Here is a 16,469-nt window from a genome sequence, read left to right on the forward strand (position 1 = left end):
ATAAGCACCACTTAGTTATCGGGAATTATCTAGTAGAATAATGGTAGACCTGCTAATCCCGGCGGACTCGAGACCTATTAGGCCTAATTGTGGTCAGGTGTATGATTATTTACATCAAACTGAATGCTGCCCCGCCAGGTCAGCTGGTAGTTTAGACGGTACCAGTTAATTTGCATGCGGAGGTGTTTCTAGCCCTAGCGCAGCTGCGCAGGTCCCCAAGACGGCCCGCAGGTCTGGCCTGATAGGCGCGGTGTTGCGCCACCAACTCGGCTAATTTATTTCTTGTGATACTCACACTTCATTTTCATCTTCTCTCTTTTCAACTCCGTCCTCCGTCCACCGACCTTTTTTCTCGCCCAGTGAGCTTTCAAGCGAGCAACTTACCCTTCTCAACAATGGCCAAGGCAAAGAAGACCGGCGACACCCTCGCCTCGCGCCTCGCGCTTGTTATGAAGTCCGGAAAGGGTGGGTGTTTCAATGCGCACAACTCCTTAAAACAAGAGTGAGCCGTTGGTTGACCTTTTTGGTTTTGTCTTTCAGTGACCATGGGATCCAAGTCCACGTTCAAGGCTCTCCGCTCCGGCAAGGCTAAGCTTATCCTTATCGCCGGAAACTGCCCTCCTCTTCGCAAGTCCGAGCTCGAGTGTATGTGCCCAACCGCAACAACCTCTTTTATTTGATAGACGACTAATTGCAAATAGACTACGCCATGCTTTCCAAGACCCCTGTTCACCACTTCAACGGCAACAACGTACGTATTACCTAACCCATTCGCCCACATCCTCCCACCAAAAGAGAAGAAAAAAAGAGAGAGAGAGAGAAACCCTAGATCTATACCGTGTGTATCGACCAAGGGAGTGCAGCTCCGTTGCTCAGAGAAGAAGTTGCTTTTTTCTTTTAAAAGAAAAATTAAAAGAAAAAGTGACTTCGGAGAGCGGATGTTGCTCTGAGAAGGGATTCTTCCTTTCTTAAAAGGTGGAAGGGATGATCCTGGAGAGCAAAAAAACTTTTTTTACTAACGAGTATTCTGCTTCCAATAGATCGAGCTCGGCACCGCTTGTGGTAAGCTCTTCCGCTGCTCTGCCATGGCTATCCTCGACGCTGGTGACTCGGACATTCTGAGCCGTGAGGCTTAAGTGCAGCGCTGAGAGGCCCTGGCACTGCGTTGAGAAAGGGAAGGGTTGAATAGTTAGTCTGCAAGACCATGATGGTGGTATATAAATGGTAGTGCTATGCTGCCTACCTGAGGCTCTGTGATTGCAGACAAGCCAACTATATATCTGTGCATTGCTTGTATTAGCTCTAACAGGCCACATCCCACGATAAAAAAAGTCAGCTCAGTAGCAACTGTAATGAAATCTATCGAAAAAAAATTTTTTCATGCTACATTCTACTTTTTTCCTGATCTGAGAACAAGTACAATTCTTAAAAGAACGCCTAGACTACCGGGCGAGCAGTCATTTACGACGTGTGAATGATGATAATGATGCCATAATCCGCAAAAATTCATGAAGATAAAATGGATATACATAATATTTTCCCATAGGCAAGCCAGTCCATGCTCACAGGATAGAATTTTCTAGGCAAATGGAGAGGTCAGACGACCACAATTCTCTGGCCTGGGGCATAAAAGAATTTCTTCACGGCATAGAATATTAATTCGAATCCAGGCGGCTGATATATCAGCCGACATTAATTATTGCTTATGAATGTGGAATTTAACGCGTTCTCATGTCTCCCCCTCTGCTGCAAGATGAATTCATTTAAGGTAACTAGCTCCTCAGGACATTCAGGGTCGACAGTACTTCTGCTATCAAAGGGTGCTTATTGTGAAGAGAGAAAGAGGGAGAGGGGTAAAAGTTCACTCCGTTACAGGATTTAGTATCGAGCTCGTCTTTGTTTGCCTTGTCTGTCATACCGTGCACAGCAGTATGTCGTGGAATTCCATGGAAAGAAAGAAAATGTGGCTTCTACCGCGTGCTGTAAAAAAGCACAGGATGGTATCCTTACGTATTACTCCGGTATTCCATACTCCACAGTCAAGAAGGCCGGGGGATCTGTCTGCAAGCCCCCGATGCAAGGGTGGTGCAGGCTAGCCCGCTTAAGGGGGTCACGGGGTTGCATTATTGAGACAGGCCGAGGCCGGCAGGCGCAAAACAGTCAAGAGGGTCCGAGGGCCGATATCTCTTGTCAAAAAGAAGAGTTTCCGCACCAGTCTCGGGCCTATCAGGCACTGTTCAGATTTGCCAACGGAGAAATATCGGGTCAGTGCGCAGGCTGTCAGTCGGGTGTCACGCAGTCGGTAGTTGAATTGAGTTTTGCGGGATGTTTGTTTTTGTTCATACTGTACGATCAATACTCCACGCTGCGGTGTTGTGCGACAGATTTGTTGTTTTCGAGAAGCCCCTTGCGAAAGCATGAATCTATGGGCCTGTCGACAGCCGCGGACAAGCAGAGAGTGCTGCTTTCAGATGCAGAAACCAGATCGATGCGGCAATGCGCGTCTAATTTTAGGCAGGGGCTCTTGAAAGGGTTGTGATCTTCTTTGGACATGATCGTCAGGGGCCCTAAAGGTCTAAGGATCGAGTCCTCCGGAGACAACGGCTGCATCCTATCTCAGATCAAATACCGAGAGTACTTTGGGGAAAATGTTCGACTTCGTCGTGGAGATGTACAGAATACGTAAACAACAATAAATGGCCCGAGTCAATGGTAATGGAATAAGGTAACTGCGGTTATTCGAGTTCGCTTCGATCGCGCCACACTCATCATCGCAGAGCGCATCGAGGTCTGGAGCGGACTCATGGAGGGTACCGTAGCATACGGCCTGCCTGAAGAAGAAATGTTTAGTGAGGATCCTAGAGCTCGGCAGTCGTTGCCATTTGCCGGTAGCTTTCGCAGTAACTCCGTGATAGGCTCGCTCTTTCGCGGAGTGTCGGCACTCTGGGCAGTAGAAGCTGCTTTCTCCACCTGCGTCACAAAGCAATGCTGTAGGCCCGCTACAATATGGGGAAAGTGACGTTGGGAGGTAGCCAGGCTCCAGGCTTCTGGGCGTCTTCTCTTCGGATAAACACTGGCCAGAATCTCGCTTGGGCGTTCACCTGGTGCATTAGGCTGTACTCATGGCAGGGATCGGATTGCTGGGTTTTGCGGAGGAATTGTCTGACGCGCTGCGACTACGGAGATTATCTGCCCCGGACTTTGTTGAACTTGGACTCTGGATAATTTGTGTTTACGATGGAGTACTCAGTCTACGGAGTTCGGCCCGGAGCTTACACCTCACGATTCATCCGAGAAACAAAACGGCTTGTGCTTTTTGCATGGACTTCCCTTACACCGGGTCGCATCTGTATTCGTAAATCATTGCGGGCTGAGTGCTCTGGATCCATGGATATATGTTTGTTACTCCTGCCCCTGGAACCGCGAATACAGGAAGAGAAGGCAAGGGGATGCTCTGCTTGAGAACCCTCGACTTTCTCAAGGCCGGGTGATTGCGTGTAGCAAAGAACAGATCCTGATGTCCTTGTTACCACCTTCTCTTCCTGTCATCACAGCCATTTAGCCGGGAGTCCGCATGTAACTGTTCGCGTTGGGCTCGGCAGTGGAGACGCCAGAGTGGGTTTCCGTACGCAGCAGCTGTGCCGGCGTTACGGAGCTTCCCAGGGAAAGCTTGCGGGGGTGGCGTCGACAGTCGTGCTGACCCGTAGACAAGCTGGCGTGGTAGAATTACGAGACTTGTGATATGGTAATGCAAGAGCCCTGCAGGCTGCAGGGTCTCTAAGAATAATAGTAGGAATAGCGTGGCATGGCCGCCAGGGACCTGCCCAGTAGGTGTTCTCGGAAGTTTCCACCAGCTTGTTTGGCTGGCTCCATCGCTCGAGCGATCCCGAGGCCCTGGCCCAGTGTTACTATTGACGATCAACATACCGCGGCGGAGCAGCCGTTCTCGATCCCCCCCAGACAGCTTTATTAGTATAATATCCCGTTCTTCCATTTCCTTTCTCTGTAGAGTCCGTCCTGCTTGAGGTTCACGAGTCACCTTACATGGTCAACTCGTTCTTTGCTTAATCAGCTGCTGTACCCCGTATATCAGCAACTATGAGGCTTGGGTGGCTGGAGCTGGCCGTCGCTGCGGCCGCTACAGTCGCCAGCGCCAAGGTGCGACAAACCCTCCCCGGGACCAAACCTTAGATGCTTCATCAAGCGCGGGCAGACGCTACATCTATCGCTGCCGTACTCTGTGCTCCAGAAACAATAAGACATCTGACAAAGCTTCTATAGGATGACTTGGCGTACTCGCCGCCTTTCTATCCGTCGCCATGGATGAACGGAAACGGGGAGTGGGCGGAAGCGTACCAGAAGGCCGTCGACTTTGTCTCTCAGCTTACACTTGCTGAGAAGGTCAACCTGACCACCGGCACTGGGTGAGTTAATTGACCTTTGTATACTGCGAGTTGAGCAATTGACTGACGGCTTGAAGCTGGATGCAGGAGAAATGTGTCGGTGAAACGGGCAGTATCCCGAGGTAGGCTTCACTCTTGTGCAGTTGGAAAGGAGGTGTCTAAACTGGAATAATTCAGACTGGGATTGCGTGGACTGTGTCTCCAAGACTCACCCCTTGGTGTCCGATTTGGTATGCTTTTCAACCGCAGAACAAGGTTGTGTTTGGAGATAACTAACCGATACTACCAGCTGATTACGTTTCTGCCTTCCCCGCCGGTATCAATGTCGCTGCGACTTGGGACAAGAAGCTCGCCTACCTTCGGGGCAAGGCAATGGGTGAGGAACACAGCGGAAAGGGCGTCGACGTCCAGCTGGGACCTGTTGCCGGTCCTCTTGGCAGATCTCCTGACGGTGGCAGAAACTGGGAGGGTTTCTCTCCTGACCCTGCTCTGACTGGTGTGCTTATGGCGGAGACGATCAAGGGTATCCAGGATGCTGGTGTTATTGCTTGCGCCAAGCATTACATTGGTAACGAGCAGGAGCATTTCCGACAGGCTGGAGAGGCTGGTGGTTATGGATTTGATATCACTGAGAGTGTGAGCTCGAATATCGACGATAAGACACTTCACGAGTTGTACCTCTGGCCCTTTGCGGATGCTGTTCGCGGTAAGCAGTTCCAGAGACACTTTGACAGTGTATTTTCTGACTTTCTTTCAAAGCTGGTGTCGGTTCTTTCATGTGCTCTTACAACCAAGTCAACAACAGCTATGGCTGCTCGAACAGCTACCTTCTCAACGGGTTGCTGAAAGCGGAACTTGATTTCCAGGGCTTCGTGATGAGTGACTGGGGCGCGCACCACAGCGGTGTTGGTGCTGCGCTCGCTGGTCTTGACATGTCGATGCCAGGCGACACTGCCTTCGGTACTGGCCTGTCTTTCTGGGGAACCAACCTGACCATTGCCGTCCTCAACGGCAGTGTTCCGGAATGGCGTGTTGATGACATGGCGGTTCGCATTATGGCAGCCTTTTACAAGGTTGGTCGCGACCGTAACCAGGTGCCGGTCAATTTCGACTCGTGGACAAAGGACGACTACGGTTACGAGCACGCACTCGTTGGCCAGAACTATGTCAAGGTTAACGAGCATGTTGATGTGCGTGGCAACCATGCAGACCTCATTCGTAAAGTTGGGTCTTCTAGTGTCGTCCTCCTTAAGAACAACGGAGGACTCCCATTGACCGGCACTGAAAAGTTCACCGGAGTTTTCGGAGAGGATGCTGGATCGAACCCTTGGGGTGCTAACGGCTGCCCTGATCGTGGCTGTGACAACGGCACGTTGGCCATGGGTTGGGGCAGTGGCTCTGATGACTTCCCGTATCTTGTCACTCCCGAGCAAGCAATCCAGAATGAAATCCTTTCCAAAGGAAAGGGACTGGTGCAGGTTGCCACTGACAATGGTGCCATCGACCAAATGAAGCAGATTGCCACTCAGGCCAGGTATTTCCTTCGTGCCCCTAGTATCCGCCGGCAATATCCACTGACTCCTTGAAAACAGTGTTTCTATCGTGTTCGTCAATGCCGACTCTGGTGAAGGCTACATCAGCGTTGATGGCAATGAAGGTGATCGGAAGAACCTCACTCTCTGGCAAGGAGGCGAGGAGGTCATCAAGACTGTTTCGGCCAACTGCAACAACACCATCGTTGTGATGCACACTGTGGGACCGGTCTTGATCGATGACTGGTATGACCACCCCAACGTCACGGCCATCGTCTGGGCTGGTCTTCCGGGTCAGGAGAGCGGTAACAGTCTCGTCGATGTCCTCTACGGCCGTGTCAGCCCTGGAGGAAAGACTCCCTTTACATGGGGCAAGGATCGCGAGTCTTACGGCTCTCCTCTGGTCACTAAGCCCAACAACGGCAAGGGTGCACCCCAGGACGACTTCACAGAGGGCGTCTTCATCGACTACAGAAGGTTCGACAAGTTCAACGAAACGCCTATCTATGAATTCGGTTTTGGTCTGAGTTACACTACTTTTGAATATTCGAACATCTATGTTCAGCCCCTTAACGCACGGCCTTACACCCCAGCCTCTGGCAGAACCAAGGCTGCTCCTACCTTTGGCAAGTCCAGCATGGACTATGCGGATTACTTGTACCCTGAGGAAATCGACAAGATCCCCAAGTACATCTATCCTTGGCTGAACACGACCGACCCGAAGGAGTCCTCCGGTGACCCTGACTACGGAATGAAGTCCGAGGACTACATCCCGCCTGGCGCAACTGATGGATCTCCTCAGCCTATTCTTCCGGCCAGTGGTGCCCCTGGTGGTAACCCAGGTCTCTACGACGAGATGTACCGAGTGACTGCGATCATCACCAACACCGGCAAGGTTGTTGGTGACGAAGTTCCTCAGCTGGTGAGTTTTGCAGTCATATCAATCTGCTTTTGGAGCTTGTAACTGACCCACGTTCTATAGTATGTCTCTCTCGGTGGTCCCGACGACCCCAAGGTTGTGCTCCGCAACTTTGACCGTATCACCCTCAACCCTGGCCAGCAGACGATGTGGACCACCACACTGACGAGGCGCGACATTTCCAACTGGGACACGGTCTCCCAGAACTGGGTTGTGTCTGAATACCCCAAGACGGTCTACGTCGGTAGCTCTTCGCGGAAGCTGCACCTGCAGGCACCACTGCCCGCCTACTAAGGTTGCATCCGGGAGGAGAAAGATGAAGCCACAATTTTTGTTGTACAGACGTCTTTCGTTTCTGGTTATCCATAGACATGTCAAGGCTACTTTGGGTATATAAGCAGCCGAGAGACAGTGGGTGACATCTTTCCAAGGGAACAAAACAACCTTTTTCTCAATTCTTCAGTAAATAGTGCAGTTCAGTGGAGTCCCAAAAATACAGTTTTAATGATGACAAATGGCTTAAAAAAGGGTGTAAATGTAGAGATTTTAGAGTGTTCACATGTAGATGTTTTACTGAAACCTACGACACATCAGAAAGCAATTCGGTACCTACCAAAAGTGCGAGCACCTTTTGAGAGGAGATCGAGTCGTCGAAAGCAGCTAAGCAGAAACGTAGCCAAAACAAGCTCAATGCAATTCTTCATCCTCGTTTCAGTTTAGCATAGCAAATAGTACCAAGTACTCAGCCTTAGACGTAAATCCATGTCCTCGGCGAGGCCGGGAGCACACTTGGCAACGCACATGACCACCGGTTGGACCGACGTCATCAGCGCAGGCCTCAACCTCTTGAGTCGCAACGTCAATGCCAGGGGTGCTGCGACAGTGCCTCTTGATCAATTAATCAATTAAAGCGCTCTGCTTTCCACGTTCTTTCCCCCCTCTCTCTTCCCATTGAATCTTTTGTTTATCTAACCTACCACCAACTCGGGATTGAGAGAGGTCAAGAGAAAAAAAAAATGGGCTCGAGACCTCGGAACGGGTCACCATCGTACAGTACGAGCACCAGCACAACGTCCTACTATTCTCAACCACCGGCCCTCGTTCTCCTCGTCTACCCCTTCACTCTCCTCCTCGGCTCCCTCTACGCAGCCATCTCCCCCACCGCACGCGCGAACCACAATGCCGCCGCAGACCCAGCTCTAGCACCGACCATCGCCTCGGACATCAACCTCCATTCCCACTCCCACACCTACCACAGCACCACCAGCAGCCCCGTCAACTACTTCGCCCGTAAGGACAACATCTTCAACGTCTACTTCGTCAAGGTCGGCTGGCTCTGGACCACCCTCGCCTTCCTCGCCTTACTCCTCACCCAGCCCGCGTACACCAATGCCGCTCCGCCCCTTCGCGCCAAACGCACCGTCCAGGCTGTCCTCCGCTACGCCGTCGTCACCGTGTCCTGGATCCTAACCACGCAGTGGTTCTTTGGACCCGCGATCATTGATCGCAGCTTCGTCATCACGGGCGGGAGGTGCGAGGACGTTCGTCCCCGAGTCCCCGGACATCCCGTGTCCGAGCTAGGTGCGATTTTCACGGCCGCGGCGTGTAAGGCCGCGGGCGGTGCGTGGAGAGGCGGGCATGATGTCAGCGGACATGTGTTTATGCTTGTGCTGGCGACGGCGTTTTTGGCGTTTGAGACGTGGGGTGCGGTCGCGCCGGAGATTGCTGCTGCTGGGGAGGGTGGAAAGGAGAAGCAGGAGGACAGTGATAGTGACAGTGACAGTGGCAGCACTCGAAGCAGTGTCGTCGATGTGCCAGATGATAATAATGACGGGGGGTTGAAGATCTGGGCGCGGCGGTTCGTCTGGGCCGTTACGGGACTGAGCTGGTGGATGTTGTTTATGACTGCGATTTGGTTCCACACGTGGCTTGAGAAGGTCAGTCTCCATACATTCACCAATGTGGAATCCAATCCCACGGCGCAGTTCATTTTTTTTCCTTTCTTTTTGGCTGACAGAACTACTACCTAGGTATCCGGTCTGCTCATCGCTCTTGTCACTGTATATATCACCTATTTCCTTCCGAGGACGCTTATCCCGTGGAGAGATATCATTGGGGTTCCTGGGGTATAGAAACGAGACGACTTTAATAATTCGTTCACCATGTACGATATGACACAGATAGGATATCCTCTGTTTACATGGACCGGGTTTGAAATTCGTTAATAATGTACAGTACAGTACATAATATCCCCTCCCTGCTTTTGGTCTTTATATTGGGATTCCGATCTTTTTGCTTGATACACACGTTTTACAACTAAGGCTCTGTTTTCGGTTCCGGTCCGAGGTAGCCACTCCGGAACGCTAAGAGGAATTGGTAAGCTCGTGTCATAACGCCCAAATAAGGGAATGGGACACGGATCTCCAACTACTCCAGGTTGAAGGTGCAAAGAACAAAACATAGCACAGCAGAGTTGAAGAAAGAGACTTGGCACTCACCTCCCGGGATCAACGCCGTCGCATACATGACCCGGTTGATGGGCCGCAGATCCTCGGGCGCGAGGCTCTTGGGCATGGTCAGGTCCATGTACGGCGCCCACGAGTCGAGGATGGCGTCCGCCCACTTCTTCAGGTCGACGGACTTTTCCTTCTCGTTGGCCTGCTCCGCGTGGCACTGGAGGCCCAGGGCGGTGCCGAATTCACGGAACGCGAGCCGGTACCGGATGTTGCGTTCGAGGTAGCGGTCGATTTCGAAGAGTTCGTCTGGCAAAAGTAGATATTGTCAGTCGGTTCCTCATGTTTTCATGGCCTGTCTCAAGAGGAAAAGAGCTCAAAGTGAATATGGGTTAAGTAAGGTAGGTAGGTAGGTATGATAGTACAGATCTGCTCGAAGCATCTCTCTGCAAGTTTCTTCGCCCAGTCCTCCTTCTCGGAGAACCAGTGTGAGGTCCACATGGTCATGCCCAGATCGAGCGGATCGCTGGAGACGAAGTGCTCCCCCTTCCGCTCCATCACCCGCTTGTAGTCCCCGATCTCCTCCTCCAGGACTTTCCCATCGTTCGACTGCATCGCCGACGCCTGCAGCAGGCGGAAGATCACGAAGCCGTCTATGGGGTCGAGGTTCCCCTCCGAGGGCACGAGCGGGACGGACAGGTCCATGGCCATCTTCCACACCATCCGCGGCCGCGTCGACTCCCTGTTGATGAAGAACCGGGGGTGGATGGCCTTGGCCAGCTGCACGGCCTGCCGGTTGTAGTCCGGGTTGCCTGTCGCCAGCGCCAGGCGGTTCAGCGCGAACATCCAGATGGTCAGGTAGTGGTGGTACTGGCCGTCCGCGTCCGGGCCACGCTCGTCCATCTTCCCTATCCGCAGTCCGCCCTTGAGAGGCTCTTCGTCCGTGGCCCCGGGGAGGCGCGCGCGGCCATCGCGCGTGCGGCCGAGGACGTCATGCACCGTCTCAACCAGGCGCCGGGCGAGCGTCAGGTACTTGTCGTCCTGGGCCGGGCCCTTGGTCCTCGTGTACTCCTGGTGCAGCGTCACGAAGTTCAGGACGCCGAACGCGTCCGTCCAGAGGTAGCGCCCGCGGTGGCCGCCGGATTTTGGCGGCGGAGTCCACGTCTCGGGGTCGGTGATGGCGGAGAAGCTCCCGTAGAGCGTCTCCATCGCCTTCTCGAAGCTCTCGAGGCGCGGTGTCGGGCCGGTCGTAGTCATGTTCCTTACTACTATGTCCCTGGCTAACTGCTTGAGACGATTCATTTAAGGGGACATAATAAATAAACTGAAGAATGAGATAGCCCCTCGTATTTCTCTCCAATCCATACAATCGCCTCGAGTCTATTGTTCTGTTTGGTTGCACGTGAAGTCATCATGATCTGGGAGACCTTACAATGATATGATCTCATGCTGGCTCTCCGGAGGCAAACATAAACCCTTGCCTGGGCTCTTTGCCCTGCCAGGGCCTTTTATGTTGTAGAATAGTCCAATGATCTCGGCTATCGATCAAGAGAGAAATTCAATCTGGCCTTTTTTATATATTCTCTGTTAATGCGAATACCAGTTACATTCTCAATGGCTGCACAACTCCAACAGCTTATCGCTGGCGCAGCTCGTCCATTGCCCGAGATCTCGGACCCGTCCTTTGGGGCCCAGTTTGACAGCTTCGCAGGTCCCAAGGTCGTCCTGCTGGGAGACGGGAGCCATGGCACATCCGAGTTCTACTCGGCCAGAGCGGAGATCACGAAACGTCTGATTGACAAGCATGGCTACAACATGGTAGCCGTCGAGGCCGACTGGCCCGACGCTGAATCCATCGATCGCTACGTGCGGCAGCGTCCCGGTCCCAAGGCCAACATTGGCGGCACCAGGATAGAGCCGTTCAAACGGTTCCCGACCTGGATGTGGAGGAACCGCGAGATGCAAGAGCTGGTCGAGTGGATGCGCGACCGCAACACCAAAGTCCCACCGGAGAAGAGGGCCGGATTCTACGGCCTGGACCTCTACAGTATGGGGTCCTCCATCCGCGCTGTGATTGACTACCTCGACCGGGTCGATCCCGACATGGGCAAAGCGGCCCGTCGCCGATACGGGTGTCTGGAGCCATGGGTTGATGACCCTTCGTCCTACGGTCTGGCATCCCTTCGCGGCATGGAGAATTGCGAAACGCAAGTGATTGACATGCTCCGGGAGCTCCTCGAGCGCCGATTGGAATACTCTCGCGAAGAGCACGACGGTGAGGAGTTCCACAGTAGCGAGCAGAATGCGTTCATCGTCAGGGACGCGGAGAAATACTACAAGGCCATGTACTACAGCTCCGCCAGCTCGTGGACGCTGCGAGACACGCACATGTTTGAGACGCTGAGGCGTCTTTTCCACCACAAGCCCGAGGACACGAAAGCCATCATCTGGGCGCACAACTCGCACTGCGGTGATGCACGGTACACCAGCATGGGTATCCGCCGCAACGAAGTCAACATCGGACAGCTCTGTCGCGAGAATTTTGGCCGTGAGAACGTCGCCATCCTGGGCTGCGGCACCCATACCGGTACCGTCGCTGCCGCTCACGAGTGGGACGACGATATGGAGGTTATGGCAGTCAACCCATCACGGGCCGATAGCTGGGAGTATCTGGCTCACAACACGGGGATCCCGAGTTTTGTTCTTGACCTTCGACCCAAGGAAGCAGACCCTGTGCTCCGGTCAGCAATTGCTGCGGAGACCAACCGCCTGGAGCGGTTCATTGGGGTCATATATCGCCCGGACACGGAAAGGATATCTCACTACTCTCAAGCGTACCTTCACAACCAGTTTGACGGGTACATCTGGTTCGACGTTACTCAAGCCGTGCGGCCTCTGGAGAGAATCCAGCCTAAGACGCCTCTGAGTTCAGACGAGACCTATCCGTTTGGTTATTGAGATTGAAGCTTACAAGCCATGGAGCTCTGTTGCGTACTGTGTAGTTAGACACTATTCACCCAGGGTATGATTTTGTTGGGAGCCTCAGGCCTGGGAGGACGGACCAGTCTAGATTGAAGTGGGGAAGAGGCCCAGCCTCAGCTGAGGAGAAACACATCATCATAGTAATAAAAGTCGTGCATTATCCCACCCAGTGGAGCATTCCAGGAGCATCAGACTGCAATTGATAAGAGGACGGAGCGCGTTCTGGCCGTTTCGCTGATCGGTTTGTCCGCCGGGAGCGTCCCTCACCTGACGTCAGGCGATTCCACCGCAGCCGCGCTTTTGTTTACGCTTCTGTTTACGCCTCCACGCAACGGCCCTGCGAGTCTCCAGTTTCTCAACAGCCCCCCTCGTGCCCTTTCTTTCCCCTCCAACCCTGCATACATCGACCACTATAAACCGATTCATCGCCTGCATTGATCTGATAAGTCTCAGAAATGGCGCCTCGCCGCTCCGCCCGCCTTAGAGGGCGCACGCCCTCCGTAGAGGTGAGCCATGTCCATATCCTTGCCCAGCAACGCCCAGCAATCCGCATCTACGGCACTCAGTCCTTCATGATCGCGTTCAATTTTTAACAGGGATGCAGGTCCAGGAGCCTAAGCCCGCGTCCCCGGTCGTTGAGAAGCTCTCGTCTGTGGAGGAAAGTGACGAGACGCCAGAGGTCGTCCCACAGCCAAACAACGAGGGTGTCCCCTCTACCCCTCGCAGTCGATCCAAACGCGGTGATAACGCCGCTGTCTCATCCCAGACCAAGTCTCCTGTCGCGAAGACGCCAACGACTGTTGGCGATGTCCGTCCCGCTCACGAGGAAATGCATCCCAGCAAGGCGCGGCCGAGTACCACCAAGCAGCCAGACACGGGTCTCATCCTGGGATTCAACCCCGTGAAGCGTGACTCTGAAGGAAATATTATCAAGGAAAGCATCATTGAAAACACGCCGACCAAGACCAAGAGCTCGCCGCCCAGTCAACTCGGCACACCAAGCTTCTTCAAGTTCTCGTGCCAGGATTCGCAGCTGAGCGAGGAGGCGAGGAAGCTTATGGACAACATCCGTGAAGACGTCTCCAGGATCAAGGCTCAGATGGTCCTAGATAAGGGGAAGCAAGACCGCAAGGAGCGCGAAGCTGAACGGCAGTACGGCGACAGAAAGATCGCGCAGCCCAAGGGGAAGGCCGATCGTTTCACCGACGCTCATATGGCCGAGTTCAAGAAGATGGATTCCATCGAGAACCACCCATCCGCGTTTAGGGCTCTACCTGGTCGCTTCCAGCCGGTTAACAAGCCTCTCAAGAGGAAGAGCTCCAAGGCTGACCTCGATGAGCCCGAAAAGAGACAGGCGCCAGCTAAATCGACCGGCACACCTTCACGCATCCCGGCACCGCCAGCAGGATCTGTTGCAAAGCGCGTCAAGCAGTCCGAGGGTGACGATACCTCTACTAACCGACCGAAGAATGACGGTGATGCTTCCACCAAGCCTGTCAATGAGCGCCCGAAGACAATTGCTCGCAGTTCTCTGATGACGCCGACGAGGGCCTCAGCTTCGCGTGCTGCAACTGTGAAACTGTCGAAGACATCGAAGATTCCCACTCTGACGCGTTCGCCAATGTCGAAGCCCACTGCTACTCCGCGCACCCCTCAGACCGACTTCAACCCCAAACTCAAGAGTAACATACCAAGTCTGGCCAATCTGAAGTCCATTCTTCGCCGCCACCAGCCTCTATTCTCCAACGACCCGGCCAAGATTGCTGCTGGAACCCATGTGCCATCGTCTAGCTTCAATCCTGACATCCACATGAGAAATTTGCCTGGCACCTCTTTCGAAGACTCTGTTAACCAGACACCTTCTCCTAAGAAGCGGGTTGTGTTTACCCCGAACACGAAGTCTCCCAACGAATCGGCTCAGGCCTCTCCATCACCATCCAAGGAACACCCAGAAACCAGTACTGCAGTCTCGGACGTCGTCTATCCTACTCTTCCGGCGATAACCCCGGAAAAGGAGAAGAAGGATACGAAGCCAGCTCCTGGCAAAGTCACTCCAACCATCCGTCATGTTCGAGAATCCGGCGTCTCCTCTAACATGGGCCCTTTCCCCAACCTGCTGGCTGTTCCCCATGGAATTAACAACAAGAAGAGGCGCCGTGACGATGTCGACGACGAGAAAGACATCGAAAACATCCCTCCTAACAAGGATTCCTCTTCTGAGGAGCGAAGCAGCAAGAGAGTGAAGCCCAATACCCCAGTTGCCCCTAAAGTCGCTGTTACTCCCACTCCTCTCAAGACTCGCCCGATTGCGAAGAGTGCGACACCGGGACCGGGTACGCCAAGTCGAGCGGGGACTCCCGGGACTGCTAGACAGAAGAGCAAGGGTGTCTTGAGTATGAGCCGCCTGAACATGCTCGCGAGACCAAAGGAGCGTCGTTGAAACGAAAAGTCGGTTATTCGATTCCGCGTGGTGCTTCCCAGACTGGGAAGCAAATGCCCACTTATGTATTTCTGAATGAATCTTCATTACCTGTCCATGTTGCTTGCTTCTTCAACTACATACACAGCACAGATGGTGGGACGCGGATGAAAGTCACGATCATCCCATCTATCCATACTATCCAACTTCATTGCAAACCTTACGCGTTACTCTCAGGTGAACCTTTCCGACGGCGGGTGGCCTAAAGTGATCTTTTCTCTGGTTTAATATTCCGCCCTTGGATTCCCTTTTTTTTCCCTTCCTGTTCTTGTATGTCCTTTAAGGCCTCTCTTCTTATCCTTCCTACCAATTTCACCAATATCCGGTGTGGAAATGAGCGAGCATTTTTCAATCTGGAGTTAGTTGACCTGTTTGTTAGGTGTACTTATTTGGATTGGTCATGTGATTATCTTCGTGGCGTTCTGTTGTGTTGGCTCTGTGTTTCCAGTATGCTTTCGTGTCGATTTTCAGTTGTTGCCCTTGCTTGTTGTGTCTCATTGTGCATGATTGCAAGATTGGTTGATCAAATTTGATCACAAAGTCACATAATCATTGTCGTAGCATACCATATGAGATCAGATCGGATCAGATCGGAGGATGATCATCATTGCCTGCCCGGGAATGGAGTGGAGGGGACTTATTTGAGAACTAACTTGAGTGAGATGCTGGATTGATTCATCTCCTTTTTGCTTTGCTTTGCTTTACTTAGAATGAATGAATTTCATGTCCTTTTCTTTAAATCTGAATCTGAGTCTGAGTTTGAGACAGAAGAATGCCTCTTGAGTTTGTTTGAGTATAGTATGTACAGTACGCAATTTAGTGCCGGGCTCCTTGTTTCGATTTTAAACTGGGCTGTGTAGAGTAGGTACGACCAGATCGAGTACTAATGAAGAATTAGAGATATCTATCTATTACCGACGGATTGTGTCTGTAAAAGTACCCAACTACTGTGTATCGAATTTAGTGTCGACAATTCCAGAAATGAATGGTGATAGGAGGACGTAATCGCCGACTTGGGAGTCAGTCCTTCAGTAATAATAGTTTCGAAGTAGAATTCCTTGCTTCTCATCTCATCATAATAACTGTTCGTTCGTTAAAGCCATCTTCCTTCGGCTTTTCCAGCCCGGAGTACAGTAAGAGTACAATACAAAGGTCGTCTTCTCTTCCCTTGCCCTGCCCTGCCTAGCCCACTCATACAACTGCGCAAAACGAACCGCAAACCAGTGCCAAATGATCTCCGATCCGATACAATCGATAAAACCAATCGATCAGTCAGTCAATCGATCCAGCGGGGTACATAACCGCATCGTATCATATCATAATCTAGGTATTTATACACATCCAACCGACGGACGAACAAAAGAACCATCGAACCATCTCATCAAGGAAGGGGAGGATTGTTCTTCTCCTTCATCCTCGCGAGGCATTCATTATTCGGCGTAGCATAAAAGGAGTAGAGGGGGAAAAACAAGAAAGAGGATATGTCCATGAATACAGTACAGGAAGAATAAAAAAACATAACGTCAAAGTAAAAATAATCATCAAGCCAGAGTGCCACCCAGAAAGGGACCCGCGGTAGGTCGACGGTCCCATCACGTTCAACCAAACCGACCGGCCCAACTCATCGAAACGCAGAACCAAAGAAAACATAAGCGTAAGCGCCAATCGCTGACAAGACACAAGAATTTTGTCCACCCTTTC

General features: G+C 52.4%; 7 protein-coding genes across 7 annotated transcripts; 5 read left to right on the forward strand and 2 right to left on the reverse strand.

The window, feature by feature from the left end:
- Window positions 1–395: 395 nt before the first annotated feature.
- VTN00DRAFT_2240 (60S ribosomal protein eL30) lies at window positions 396–1,136 on the forward strand (the record flags this gene model as incomplete). The annotated part of the gene is made up of 4 exons (XM_069428437.1): window positions 396–465; window positions 541–645; window positions 702–751; window positions 1,041–1,136. The coding sequence occupies 4 exons, from the start codon at window positions 396–398 to the stop codon at window positions 1,134–1,136; spliced, it is 321 nt and encodes a 106-aa protein (XP_069292942.1).
- Window positions 1,137–1,189: 53 nt separating this feature from the next.
- VTN00DRAFT_2241 (uncharacterized protein) lies at window positions 1,190–1,560 on the reverse strand (the record flags this gene model as incomplete). Its single annotated transcript, XM_069428438.1, has 2 exons — window positions 1,190–1,359; window positions 1,530–1,560. 2 exons carry the CDS (start codon window positions 1,558–1,560, stop codon window positions 1,190–1,192), a joined length of 201 nt encoding a protein of 66 aa, XP_069292943.1.
- A 2,538-nt stretch (window positions 1,561–4,098) lies between these two features.
- On the forward strand, window positions 4,099–7,148 carry VTN00DRAFT_2242 (uncharacterized protein; the record flags this gene model as incomplete). The annotated part of the gene is made up of 8 exons (XM_069428439.1): window positions 4,099–4,158; window positions 4,282–4,424; window positions 4,481–4,525; window positions 4,581–4,633; window positions 4,693–5,109; window positions 5,163–5,937; window positions 5,996–6,857; window positions 6,918–7,148. The coding sequence occupies 8 exons, from the start codon at window positions 4,099–4,101 to the stop codon at window positions 7,146–7,148; spliced, it is 2,586 nt and encodes an 861-aa protein (XP_069292944.1).
- Window positions 7,149–7,870: 722 nt separating this feature from the next.
- On the forward strand, window positions 7,871–8,986 carry VTN00DRAFT_2243 (uncharacterized protein; the record flags this gene model as incomplete). Its single annotated transcript, XM_069428440.1, has 2 exons — window positions 7,871–8,791; window positions 8,885–8,986. 2 exons carry the CDS (start codon window positions 7,871–7,873, stop codon window positions 8,984–8,986), a joined length of 1,023 nt encoding a protein of 340 aa, XP_069292945.1.
- Window positions 8,987–9,281: 295 nt separating this feature from the next.
- VTN00DRAFT_2244 (uncharacterized protein) lies at window positions 9,282–10,564 on the reverse strand (the record flags this gene model as incomplete). The annotated part of the gene is made up of 2 exons (XM_069428441.1): window positions 9,282–9,616; window positions 9,733–10,564. 2 exons carry the CDS (start codon window positions 10,562–10,564, stop codon window positions 9,282–9,284), a joined length of 1,167 nt encoding a protein of 388 aa, XP_069292946.1.
- Window positions 10,565–10,921: 357 nt separating this feature from the next.
- VTN00DRAFT_2245 (uncharacterized protein) lies at window positions 10,922–12,265 on the forward strand (the record flags this gene model as incomplete). Its single annotated transcript, XM_069428442.1, has 1 exon — window positions 10,922–12,265. The coding sequence occupies one exon, from the start codon at window positions 10,922–10,924 to the stop codon at window positions 12,263–12,265; it is 1,344 nt and encodes a 447-aa protein (XP_069292947.1).
- Window positions 12,266–12,744: 479 nt separating this feature from the next.
- Window positions 12,745–14,729, forward strand: VTN00DRAFT_2246 (uncharacterized protein; the record flags this gene model as incomplete). Its single annotated transcript, XM_069428443.1, has 2 exons — window positions 12,745–12,795; window positions 12,894–14,729. 2 exons carry the CDS (start codon window positions 12,745–12,747, stop codon window positions 14,727–14,729), a joined length of 1,887 nt encoding a protein of 628 aa, XP_069292948.1.
- Window positions 14,730–16,469: the final 1,740 nt, after the last annotated feature.

This window comes from Thermoascus crustaceus, assembly GCF_041956765.1.
Source record: "Thermoascus crustaceus strain CBS 181.67 unplaced genomic scaffold VTN00scaffold_1, whole genome shotgun sequence".
Lineage (NCBI taxonomy): Eukaryota > Fungi > Ascomycota > Eurotiomycetes > Eurotiales > Thermoascaceae > Thermoascus > Thermoascus crustaceus.